This window comes from Macrobrachium nipponense, chromosome 24 (genome assembly GCF_015104395.2).
Source record: "Macrobrachium nipponense isolate FS-2020 chromosome 24, ASM1510439v2, whole genome shotgun sequence".
Lineage (NCBI taxonomy): Eukaryota > Metazoa > Arthropoda > Malacostraca > Decapoda > Palaemonidae > Macrobrachium > Macrobrachium nipponense.
Window position 1 is genome coordinate 64310011 of NC_061091.1, and position 13279 is coordinate 64323289.

The 13279-nt window shown below is 41.4% G+C and overlaps 1 protein-coding gene across 1 annotated transcript; it reads right to left on the reverse strand.

Moving 5' to 3' along the window:
- Positions 1 to 940: 940 nt before the first annotated feature.
- On the reverse strand, positions 941 to 11968 carry LOC135205688 (2-(3-amino-3-carboxypropyl)histidine synthase subunit 1). The gene is made up of 4 exons (XM_064236605.1): positions 11844 to 11968; positions 8473 to 9233; positions 1598 to 1763; positions 941 to 1294 (listed from the first exon to the last, which is right to left on the reverse strand). The coding sequence occupies exons 2-4, from the start codon at positions 9213 to 9215 to the stop codon at positions 950 to 952; spliced, it is 1254 nt and encodes a 417-aa protein (XP_064092675.1). The 5' UTR covers positions 9216 to 9233; positions 11844 to 11968; the 3' UTR covers positions 941 to 949.
- Positions 11969 to 13279: the final 1311 nt, after the last annotated feature.

The following is a 13279-nucleotide window of genomic DNA, read 5'->3' on the forward strand; positions in this document are numbered from 1 at the left end:
CAACTAACAAGCCACTACAGTTGTAATATACTAGTCAGCTGCCTTCTACTACTAATCATCATCAGCTGCTGCTGATCCTTGTCAACCATCTATTGGTTACAATCGCTGTGCTGTTGTTTACTGTAAACATGTCATCAGGCCATTACTGATCATCAATTCCTTAATTACAGTTGTCTTCTAATCATCCATCCTTGGAAGACCGCTGTCATAGTGTGCCCAAAACAGGGATTATGACAATTAAGGAATTAACTTATACATAGCCCCTAACAAAATGACAATTCTTTAATCAATTTGTATTTTTCATAGCTAACAAACCTGAGGTCTTAACAATAGGATAATCTTCTAGTGCTAGCTGGAAACCAGTAATCATTTCTCACAGATCTTCAGTCATGAAAGTCTGGTGAAAACAACCAACATTGGAGTCAAAATAATACTCAGGTTATGCGAAGAGTCTTCCAGTATACTCTATCTTAATGGAATAGAAACATGACTTCAAAATAACTACACCTTCCAATGATAACTCAACACCACTTTTTTCATTCCAGATTCATTGCCAACTTTCATTAGGAATATGGAATAAAGTTAAGACTTATGCTATAATGAAAATCCCACAAATTCCATATGCAAGTGATAATGATAAAGGGGAGATGAAGAAGGATTGGACATGTCATATGCACAATGCCCAAAATACTGAGTTACAGTCTCAGCTTAGCTCCTGTGGGCCCACAGACTTGGATGAAACTATGCAATAGGAAGCTGGAGATTTGTGGAAGGTAAAGTACAGTACAGCAAAGAGATGAGTAACTGAAATTCAGCAAGACCATTTGTGTCATATGATATTAGAGGTGATAATGAAATTATAGTTTGTAATTGAGTGTGAACAAATGAAATTGACCATCTTACATATATTTTACATGGTGTTCTGAATCAAACAGCATAGACTAGTAGCTCATATTTTAATTTTTGACTCACACTTTGGTCCTTTGCATCCAGTTTTCCTTGTAAACCCACAAGGACAAGGTGGTTTATGATTTGGTGTCCACTCACCTAAACTTTCATTTGCATAAAAGTCCATGGGATAATTTTTTACCTGCCACTCTGCATGCTTTAGGGCAACAGTCGCTTCATAAGGTGTAAGCAGCGGCTTAGAAAATGATGCACCCCAGTCAATGGAGAGTCTTGGACAAGCCACCTGAACCCAAGCGTCCACATCTTTCATGGCATTCAGTTTAGCCGGGAAGATTTCCGACATCAGGACAATAATAAAATCTTTTCCTGCGACTTCTAACTGTTTCTGTACCAAAAATAAAAATAAATAAATAAAATAAAATCCATATACCAAACACCACACTAGAAAAATACTGTTCTGTATCTAAAGAAGTAGTAAGAGTATTTTTCTATGAATAATTTGTCAACCTGGACAAAACTATTATCACCAATACATGCCCATGGGAGAGACAAATTATTGAATGCATAAATGAAATGAAACCCAGTATTTACTATGTAACAGAAAAGGCTTAACATGTCTTAGACTGTCCCAACCCTCATATAAATATAAACACAAAAAATAAGTAAAAAAACCCAGAAATATACTTACTTTAAGATTTTCCATAACTTTGGTATTTCCTTGTCTGCCAAGTGTTCCCAGTATTAAGCCCCATTTATTGGATTCACTTGCTTTATCAATGGCCTCTTTGCGAATCTTTTTCATAAGAGGCTGATCATAATACTCCCGTGAAAGAACCTTAGAATATGGGTTATATCTGAAAGATATGGAATTTTTATTCTAAAATTAATATTAATAATACTTACCTGTATAATTTATCTAGCCCTAAATCCCCAAAAACCGCACCAAAATTTACCACATTGGCAACCCTGTTACCTCCTATTCTGTCCGCCAGTTGGCAACACTGTCGTTGACAGATACGAAAACCTTCCCTCAAATCAGTTGTGATAGGCAGATCGTGGGGTAGGATGGGTGGGAACAAGATAAATTATACAGGTAAGTATTATTAATATTAATTTTAGAATAAAAATTCCATATTAATAAAACATTACCTTAATATAATTTATCTAGCCCGATTAACCACATTGAAAAGGAGGAGGGAATCTGAATACAATTTCCCCTTCGGACAGAATAGGAGAAAACAAACAAAGAAATATATATCATAGGCAGTCAAAACTCAACCCAAGGTCAAAGATACTAACAACTCAAAGTCTCCTACCATAATGCCACCAACTGCGGTAGCACAGGACAAGGAGTAAGTGCATAGTCAGTCCGTCTGTACTAAAGTCAGGTGACGACCAGGTGACAGTCAGACGAATTGCGGACAGCAAGGCTGCACCCTGAAGACTATCAAGCACTATTCTTTCCCTAAAGGATGAGTGTCTGGACTGTCTGGGCGATTCAAAGCTAAGCAAACCTTAGCAACGAATCAGCTCATGAGCAACTCCTAACTCGAGCTTTCTGGTGCCAAGAGAAAGGAGCGCGGAGCAAAAAGGCGATTCAGTCCCGAAGGACGAATGCCTGACAGTCCAACCTGGTCTCATGTTACACGATCATCGGGGGTGTATCAACGCAACCGACTTCGTCAACAAGAAACTCAGGGCTACTAAATGTCGCCTGATCTACACGAGTGTCTGACTCCGAGAAGACAGGTGAGACAAAAAGTAGATGGTGGTTAGCGAGTCACCAGATGACAGCAGACGATCCATCGACTAATTCCCTGTCCAGGACAGTGGAAGAAGCAGGAGTCGCCAGGACAAGCGAACCAGTGGCTAGTCCTAGGTCAGCATCGACTCTGGGAGAAGCGTAGTCGCCAGTGCCGACAACCCAGTGGCTGGAACCATTTCACACTGAAAATGGAAGCAGCATGAGTTGCCAAGCAGTCAGTCCTGTTTCATCAAAAACACCTAAATACCAAACTGCCTAATTCCCATTATAACTACGTCAAAAACTGCCATGGGTTATAATACAAAAACAAAAAATATATACAACAAAACAAAAATTAATGAATAATATACAGGTAGCAACCAAACGTAAAACAGGAAGACTACCTAATTCTCCTGTCTGACGACCTGTCCTGCCATCACCAACGGGCCCAAAGAACGAAGGTCGCCTAGAACTAGAGAAATATCCCTCAAGTAAAAAAGAGGAAAAAACAGAATTAGAACGCCAAGTCGCCGCCTCAAGCACCTTGGCGACTGAGACGTTCTTCATAAAAGCTACTGATGTAGCAACTGCTCTAATACTGTGTGCTCTCGGCGTCTGGTCTTCCCCAGCAGCCGAACCACCAGTTTTAACGATCAGATCTCTGAGAAAAAAGGATACACCATTCTTTGAAATAGGTCTCTTGACATTTCGGGGTGAAACAAAACAGATGACGGGGACGACCCTGAATGTCCTTCGTGCGGCGTAAATAACATGAGAGCGCCCTAACAGGGCAAAGAACTAATTCCTCATTTAAATTACCAACAAAGTCGACCAGCGACTTCAGTACGAAAGACCTGGGAATAAGGGATTATAGACGATTCAGTCTTTGCGACAAATTCAGGAAGGTATGACAAAATCATGTCTTGTCCAGATCTGGCAACCAGAAAAGAGAGTGCTTGCAGTTCACCCACCCTCTTGGCTGTAGCCAGTGAGACAAGGAAGAGTGTCTTAGAAGAGAGGTCCCTAAATTTGGCAGAATTCAGAGGCTCAAACGGAGGGAACCTTAAGGCTTGAAGGACTTTGTGAACGTCCCATGTCGGAGGCGAACACTGCGGCCTGGGTCGAGATAGGGAAAAAGATCGAAGTAAATCTCTAATGACATAAGATGAAGAGATCTCAGGAAGCCTTGCCTTAAAAACATAGGAAAGCATAGACCTATAACCCTTAATGCACGAAGGTGACAGGGCCCTGTCATGATGTAAATGAACTAAAAACTCCGCTACTTTCGGTAAGGAAGGTCTAGAAATTGAATGTCCTTGAGACTTACACCAACGTCTGTAAACCGACCATTTAGCCTGATAATTTACTCTGGTTGATGCCGCCTGGCAAGAGCCAACTGTCGCGCCACTCTGGAGGAGAACCCTTCGTGCTTGGAGAACCTCCTGACAGTCTCCAGGCATGAAGATGAAGCATGTGGAGCCTCTGATGGAACCGATGAAAATGGGGTTGTTTGAGAAGATCTGGTCTCTCTGGCAGGCGAATGGGGGGTTCCACCAGTGCTTCCAGAAGGTCGGGAAACCACTCCTTCTGTGGCCAGAAGGGGGCGATCAAGGTGAGATCCAGACGCTTGGTTGCCCTCACTTTGTTGAGGACTGACCTCACCAGAGAGAACGGAGGAAAAGCATAGGCTTGAAGTCCCTCCCAGTCCTGCAAAAGAGAGTCTGTCCCGGCACTCTGAGGAGTCTGGTAAGGGGCGAAGAATATCTGGCACCGAAAATTCAGTGGGGTGGCAAACAGATCGACTGTGACAGGCCATTTGTTCCTGAGGCTGTCGAAGACTTCCTGGCAGAGTGTCCACTCCGACCCTTGAACTTCGTTCGGTCTCGACAAGGCGTCTGCTAAGACGTTGTGATGGCCCAGGATAAACTGAGGGACCAACGTAATCCCCCTGTCTTCTGCCCAACACAGGATTGATCGGGCTTCTTGAGTGAGAAGATCCGACTGTGTGCCGCCTTGGTTTCTCAAGTACGAGACTGCTGTGGTGTTGTCGACAAAGATCGCGACAACCGACTCCAACAGTTGTTCCTGAAATGAAAGAAGGCCTAGGTACACTGCCCTCAGTTCCCTCCAATTTATTGACATGCTCCTCTCCTCCTCTAACCAAAGGCCTGAAGCGGCTTCGGAGCCCAGGTGTGCGCCCCAACCTTGGTCCGAGGCGTCTGACCAAAACATTAGGTCCGGAGGAACCGAAAGAAGAGATGTCCCTGACTTGAGGCGGTGAACTTGCATCCACCAACGGAGATCCTTCCGACATTGTGGAGAAGAGGCGACTATCGTGTCCTCGGACACGAAATCCCATGACTGGCGAAGTGTCGACTGAAGGGACCTCATTCTGAGACGACCTCCGGGAACCAGTTGGATGAGGGATGACAAATGGCCCAGGAGAGACCTCCAAAGAGAAACTGGCTGCGTTACGGAGGACAAAAATTCTTCGATCAGACTCAGAAGCTTGTCTATCCATTTCTGAGCGGGAGAAGCCCTCAAAATCTGGGAATTCAAAACAATCCCCAGATAAGTCATGATCTGGCAAGGGATTAGATTGGACTTGTCGAAGTTGACACGAATGCCCAACTCGACACAAAGAGACAGAACTATCTCCCTCGACCGGAGACATTTCTCTAGGAGAATTCGCCCTGGACTAGCCAATCGTCCAGATACCGAAGCATCCTTACGTTTAACTAATGCAGAATAGCTGAAACAGGAGCCATCACCCGAGAAAAGACCTGTGGAGCAGTGGTGAGGCCGAAACAAAGGGTCTTGAACTGGAAAACTCCCGAGTCCGTGAAAAACCGAAGGTAAGGTCTGCTTCTGGATGGATGGGGATTTGCAGATAAGCATCCTGCAGATCGATGGAAATCATCCAGTCCCCCCTCCTGACGGATGAAAGAACAGTCTGGACCGTCTCCATCCTGAACTTGGACTTTAGAATGAACTTGTTCAAAACCGAAAGATCTATGATGGGGCGCCAGGCACCCGAGGCCTTTAGAACTACAAACATCCGAGAGTAACACCGGGAGAAGGAGGAGCTCGCTCTATGGCATCCTTCTCCAAGAGGGCCGAAAGCTCCTTCTCCAAGGCTTGACCCCTGATTGAGTGAGAGGGGAATAACTGCTGAACTCGAGAGGACGATTGGAAAGTGGAGGTCTGGAAACAAAAGGGATCTCGTAACCTTCCTTCAGGACCTCCACCAGCCAAGCATCCACCGCTCTCCCTGCCAAGCTGGACCATGGCGGGAGAGACAAGCTCCTACTGCGGTCTCCAGGCGAGGTGATGACTCCTACTTCCGAAAATTCTTACGCAGAGACAAGGAAGAAGAAGAAGAAGAAGAAGAAGAAGGTCCTCCTGGAGGTTGAGCTCTTTCTCTGCCCTTGGAGCCACGCCAAGAACCTCTCCCGCATTTCAAAGGGTGAGCACCAGAGGATGAAGAAGAGGCACCAGCAACCTGAGATGTACTCTGGAAAAAAGAGCCAGAAGGAGGTTGTTGGGCTGGAGCAGAAGGTACAGATCTGGTCCTAAACTTACGCTTACTCCTTGAAGGAACGGGAGGAAGACCAGAGGAAAAAGCTCTTGATAAGGCCCAGTGAGCTTGGGAAGAGGCATCACCTTGATGTTCCTTCAAAACCTCAGAAAGCACAGAAATATCGAAAAGGAAATCGCCAAAAGGAGAAGAGGACAACAGACGGGTTCTCTGAATCTCCGATACAGAGGAGGGTAACTGCGACAAATACAGGTTACGCCTTAGAGAAACAAGAAAGGCCTGCATTGAAGCAGCAAGCTCGTTCTGATGTACAGAAGCGATTGAAATGGATGAGCAGGAATTTTCTCAAAAAGAGGAGCATCAGGGGAGGAACAAACCCGGAGTCCTTGATATACATTAAAAGCCCTCCGAGGACCCACATATTGAAGGATTGAGCTTCTTGTAAGGAGCTCATAACAGCCTCCATGGCAATAAAATCTTCAATTGAGACAGAGACCGAAGCCTTAGAAGGCAAGGGTTGACTTGAAAGTCGGACAAAATCAGGATTTGGCTTGGGGGGTCGAGAGAATGAAGAATCATCCGCCACCTGGTAAACTCCTCTCCGGTGTCGTAGAAGAGAAGAGAGCTTCCTCTTCCCTTCCCCGATCACCTTCGAAAGTTTAGCGGCAACGTCCGCCCTCACTCTCGCGAACCTCTGGGCAAAGGGAAAAACGTAAAAATTCCTGTGACCGGGAAGGACCGTCAGAAAAATCCCTTCTGTAATACAACGAGGCGGAGGCTGCTTCTGCTCTTTAGGCCTCGCTTGAGGAAGAAAACTCAAAATTAAATAAAAAAGTTTCTTGAATTCTACATCATGACATCCTTTCGAGGAAACATCAATATCACACGAATCCGCGTCATCATCATCATCATCGTCAGATCCTAACTTAGAAACTTCCTCTGAAGTAAAATCCTGACGACTAGCTATCTTAGGTCTGACACTAATATCCCTCCCCCCTTCTCCTAAATAAGCGCCCTTTGGCACTGTTACGGGACTAACAGGGGACACGTTGGGTAAAGATTCGTTAGGCACCTGCCCGGACCGGATCCCCCCTAGGCCTTCGCCACGACGGGGTTCACAAGCCGGGGTATCTGTCGCACCGTTACCCATGGTGCTGTCGACAGGTACCTGACGAGGAGCTGAAAATGAATCTAAAAGTGTGTTAGACATTCTAGTAAAGGCTTCTTGAAAATTCTCTGACAGATTGTTAACTTAGCAGAAATATCTCTATCTAGACTAAGCTGTAATTTCTTAAAATTCTGTTTCCAGGTAGTTTCCATTGCCAAAATCTTCGAATCTACATCAGAAATAACTTCACTAATTACCGGTTGTACAGGGGGCAAAGCATCAATTAATTCGGAATCGGAGTCGTACGATACCGAAACCGAAGAGCCAGAATCATGAGCGCCCAAGTCAAAGAATTCGTTAGATACAGTTCTAGCAATCGATTTCTTTTTCTCCTTAACCGATCTTTTACGCTGCAAGATTGTTTGGCGTTTCATATAAGCAGTCATATCCTCGTCAGACCAGGGCTTACATACGTCACAACGAGAAGTCAAGTCACAAACCTGTCCATGACAAGAGCTACAAATGTCATGGGGTTCATACTCCCTGCTACTCATCCTTGTCCCACAAACCGGGCAGTTCCTGATGTTGCTGGCAGAAGGAAGCATCGTAATTTCTTGGTAATCCATTGTAGAATTGGACAGGTCAGTAGTTCCGGGTCGCGCAAAAGTTCGTAATTTAAGATAAGAACCACAACAGAAATCAAAGTTAATTCACTATTTCGTGATGTAATGCGTGAGTGGTAATTCATATAAAGTCTCATTTAACAAATAATGAAAGCTTTAAAGGCACAAAAATGTTTTAAGGAAATTTATAAAGAGCGGCCGTGATGTAAACAACACGGGCGCTCGTTAACAACTGATTTGAGGGAAGGTTTTCGTATCTGTCAACGACAGTGTTGCCAACTGGCGGACAGAATAGGAGGTAACAGGGTTGCCAATGTGGTAAATTTTGGTGCGGTTTTTGGGGATTTAGGGCTAGATAAATTATATTAAGGTAATGTTTATTAATAAGATACATTTTTAATAATTTACAGGATTATTCTACCATAGTGCAAAAATCCACAACTTTCAAGACATGCAGGCATAAATGTTTGACTCGCAAAAATGTACAAAGAGAAACAAAATGATTATGGACAATGAAACATACAAAGCTTAAATATAAAACTATACTTACAAATATGTTGGAATATCAGGATTAGAAATCATGATGGACTCTAAATGAAAGCGACCATCACCAAGAGCAATGATTGTATGCCCTTCTGGTACTGGAGGTGAAGTACATCCAAGTACTTCTCCTGGTGACAGAGGTCGACACTGAGGCACACAAACACTATAACCACTACTTTTTAAGTCCTGAGCCACTTTCTGTAAAGAGCTGACAAACTGGATAATAGACACTAATGCTAAAGGAACATCACTAGTAAAAACAGCTTTGATGCTTTCAAGAAGGTGGACAGTATCAAACTGAATATCAACAAACACATACAGACAAGGAATTGAGCTTGTTTGGTCTATTGGAACCAGACAGGAATGCCCATAGTGAACCATAAAGTCTGCACCCACAGCACGAGCAGTAAAATCGTCTACGCAACATGCTCCATATGTAACATCCCCCATTATAGTTGTATCAGCACCAGTCCATGATTCAATGATATCTGCAATTGCAGTTGCAAACAGCAATAGACCCTCTGGAAACTGAAGTGCCACATGTTTAGAATTTGCTTGTCGAATTCGCCAGATTGTCTTAGGAATTTCAAAATTGTAATTTTGTGGTAGAACATCCATGGCCATCTTAAGTTTAGGATCATTTTCAATCTCTGCAGGAACTCCTCTGATAATATGGCTTGCTGGACGGAACACTTTTTTCTCTTTTTTTGATGCAATCACTACTTCTTTACCTTCACCTGTCTCTTCCATTTTAAGATCCCTTTTAATCTGAAAAAATCAAATGACACTATTTTACAACACTGTTCTAAATTTTATCATTCTGCAATATTTTACAAAGAGCACCAGTATTATGTTTGACAATATTACACTGCTACTTGCCAACATTAAGCTTGACTAAAGCTTCATGAATGAAGCATCTGCCAAAACCACTCCAACTAATACAAGCGATATATCAAAGCTACTCAACTTTTAACTTTGGCAACTTTGAATAAGGTATGGAAGTTGCTGCAGCACTTTATATACGCTGATTAGTGAGGTTAGGGAAGGAAAGTGTGGTTAGGATAGTTTTGTTTATCAAAAATCAGAGATAAAATTGGAATCCCTGAGCTGGGTAAAGAGGTTAAGAATCCAAGCTTGGTAAGGAACTCATCTACAGAAAGCATATTTGTAAGATCTGGTAAAGGTGGGCGCATGTGGTTGGGTTGGTTTTGCATTTAGGCCATAAAATGAAAGTCAAGGTCAATGCATGTATCCAAATGGTCATTGTTAAATTTACAGAAGAACAAATCGAGTGTTCTGGTTTGTATACTGGCAAACCAAGTGAAATTTTGAGAAGAAATGGAAAATAAATTGATATTTACATTAGGAATTTTTTCATTAGTAATTGCAGTGTAGTAGGAAAATTTCACATTCATGGGACATTAAATGACAGTCCCTGCTTACTGGCAGCAGCATTAGTTAATGGCATTTCAATTTTACAATGCATGGCTAACAACATTATTAACTAGATTTTTGGCATTGGTGAGCAATTTTAGGCACCAGAATGCAGTTTATTGGTGTTGGTAAGTGGTTTATTGGTGCCAATGACCAGTTAATGGCGCTGGAAGTGGGTTATCGGTAATTATGGCATCGCAAATGCCATTTATTACCATAATTATTGTGATGTTCCGGTTAATGACGATTTTGGCAACTGGCGTTAACCAGGGACTGTCTGTACTTAGCTTACATCACCCTACTGACTCTAGGGTAGAGATAAAATATACATCAATTTTTTCTTCACATATTAGCCCATCAGACTTTAAATGTACCAGTGTTAAAATATGAATTGTGTAATTTTTTTTATTCTAAAAATGCAATGATGTACCCTGCCTGGTATAATTCTGCAACGCCAAATTTTCTTAGACTTACCCCCTCAATTTTCTAGATTTCTTTAACAGCAACTACAAAATTACTTAATGTAGATTTCATTTGGTTGAAATTTTATACTCATTTCTATATACGTACAGTATGTACAACATGACCACCAATTCCTTCTAAAATGAGAGGTATAGCCTAGTTAGGCCTAGCTTATAAAGGCTACATCTTATCAAAAGTCATGTTGAAATCACCTATGAACGTCTGTTAAACACAACGTAAAAAACCTTGGTGGCACATTGCTTTTTGTGCTGCAAACTGGCTTTTGTACACATCCATATCATTTTCAAATCTGATAAAATCCTGATGGGAATGATCTCTACTCAGTTTGGACTCACACTACCAAGTATATTACAGTGGGCCCCCCGTATTCGCATTCTCCGGATTAGCAGATTTCTCTCGGGAACGTTTCCCCCCATTATTCACGGAAAATTCGCGCACTCGTGGTATTTTTCTATGAGAAATATCCACAAATTCCTAGTTTTTTTTTTTTTATCAATTTCATCATAAAATGACTTTTTGTGATAAAACTATTAAAAAAACCAAGTATGAAAATTTTTAGTGGTTTTTCTTGAGTTTTAACTAACAAAATAGGCTGTTTTAGCGTTTTTATAAGGGTTCCAAACATTCATGGGTTCTAACTATTCATGGGGGGGGGGGGGGGGGCTGGTACGCATCCCCCGCGAATATGGGGGGACCACTGTATATGTCTATTGCAATGTAATAAGGTAAATGACTAAGCGGCGACAAAGCGGCCGCTTCTTGTGGAACGAGGCCACCTTCCTGAAAAAGTACTTGAATTCGCTGCCATGAGCATCAGTCAAGAGTTGTGGCCCATCCAACCAGCACACCCTGAGACCTTTACGTTCCCCTTAGAGTGTTTTCTCCTAAATTACAAAATAATGGCAAAATTCAAGCGCTTTTTCAGAAATTGGCCACATTCTGAGAAAGGTGGCCACTATGTTGCTGCTAAGTCATTTACACTAGATACACAACCTTGGCTGTACATTAGCTTTTGTATTTCACATCTACTACTCATCGCACATCAAATGGAATGTAATATATATGGGATTTAGGCCATGGGCCAAGCACTGGAACCCATGAGGTTATTCTGGGCTGCCCCGTCAAAAGTCCCATACTAGGTAGGTATAGGTATAGGCTAGTAGGTAGGTAGCTGTCACCTATTTCTGTTCTAATTCCAGTTTTCCATGGGGGCATTTTCTCAAAATCCTGACTTCGTTAAGCTGCTGAAGCAAATGCAAAACACGACATTCTTCGACTACAAACTTCCTCTGGGATACCTTTGTGGGGCGGATAGCTAGGCTAGATACCTATGGCAGCTGACTGACCACCCAACTAACTTACAGTAGCCCTAACACGGTTTTCGTATTACAAGGAAAGATGGGCAAGCATAATTATTATTCCATGTATAGCCTATGTTTTATGTTTCTAATATATATTTACCCTTTTATTAGCTGAGATCGAGGATACCTATCACTGTCGGGAATAGAGTCGCATAAGACACCCACATGTCAAATTGACATTGTCAATATCGAAAGAAGAAGAAGAATGCAGAGTTCAGATGACAACAATAGAGATGAGTAAAATTACTAGATTGCAAAAAACACAATAAATCTTGCACTACAGTATTACTATTGAGAAAAGTCGTTTCAATAGTGTTACTTTACCCTTTAGTAATAATAATAATAATAATATAATAATATAATAATAATAATATAATAATAATATAATAATAATAATAATAATAATAATATAAGAATAATTAATAATAAAATAATAATAATAATAATAATAATAATAATAATAATAATAATAGCTAAGTTTTCAACGGCATTTAATTTATAGAATCTTCTCAATTCTTCTTATTATCTTCTCGTCAGCATGTAGCTGGTGTATTAATTTTCCTAAGGACAAGTAAAGATTTCCATTTGTCTTAGGTTTATTCCTCTAACGTGTCGACAGCGCACAGGCAGTCATCTATGAGAGTATACAGTAAAGTGAATTAAGATACGTTTTACAAGTATTTATAGCATGCAACGTCGTGTACAATCGGTGGGCGGGTCGATGAGCAGGGATTTTAATTGGTCTCCCTCTTCAGGTAGATGAATCTACCTGAAAGTCTCTGAAATATAGTATTTTCTCTCTATATTTTGGTGTTTTATGGGCTCCTTTTATTAGATGGAATTCTGTTGTAACAGAACATTTTTACCAGTCATATATATATATATATATATATAGATATATATATATATATATATATATATATTAAAAGAAAAAGCAAATACGTCGGTGAATTGTTAGACCTCAGGTTTCTTCGCTTAGAGACAAGAGAGGGCCTAGTGACAAGCACTGGCTTCCTTGAAGGCTGCTGAAATGAAAGAATTGTTTGAATTGATGATCATGCAATGTAAGGCCAGTGATCCATACAGCCTAGGTGAAGCCTGCAGTTGCTATGTCATTTTTAAGGCGTGTCCAGATGTGTGCATGTGTTTGTGCGTGTAATGATGGGTCTAACCGCCCGAGATTGGAGAGAAAAGGTGACACTCTCCTAAGACAGTGATAAGACAAAGGGCAGCTTTGGAGGCCTCGAGGTCAGGAAAGCCCATCATAAAAGGTATGGCACATTTAAAAGGACTTTGGAAAAGTTGCTTTTGAAAAGCGAGAAGTGTAATGTGTATACATTTATTTAACAATTATTTGTGTGTTGGAGAATATAATAGATATATCTCTTTGTTTCAGATGGGTTCATGGCATTATACAAGAGAATGGGATTCTCTAAAAGACTTGACTATTTAAATGTAAAAACTAATAATTTGTGAGTTTTGGGGGTGATTACTTAGTCTAATTCGGGAGAGTAGAATGACAGTTTACAGTCTTTT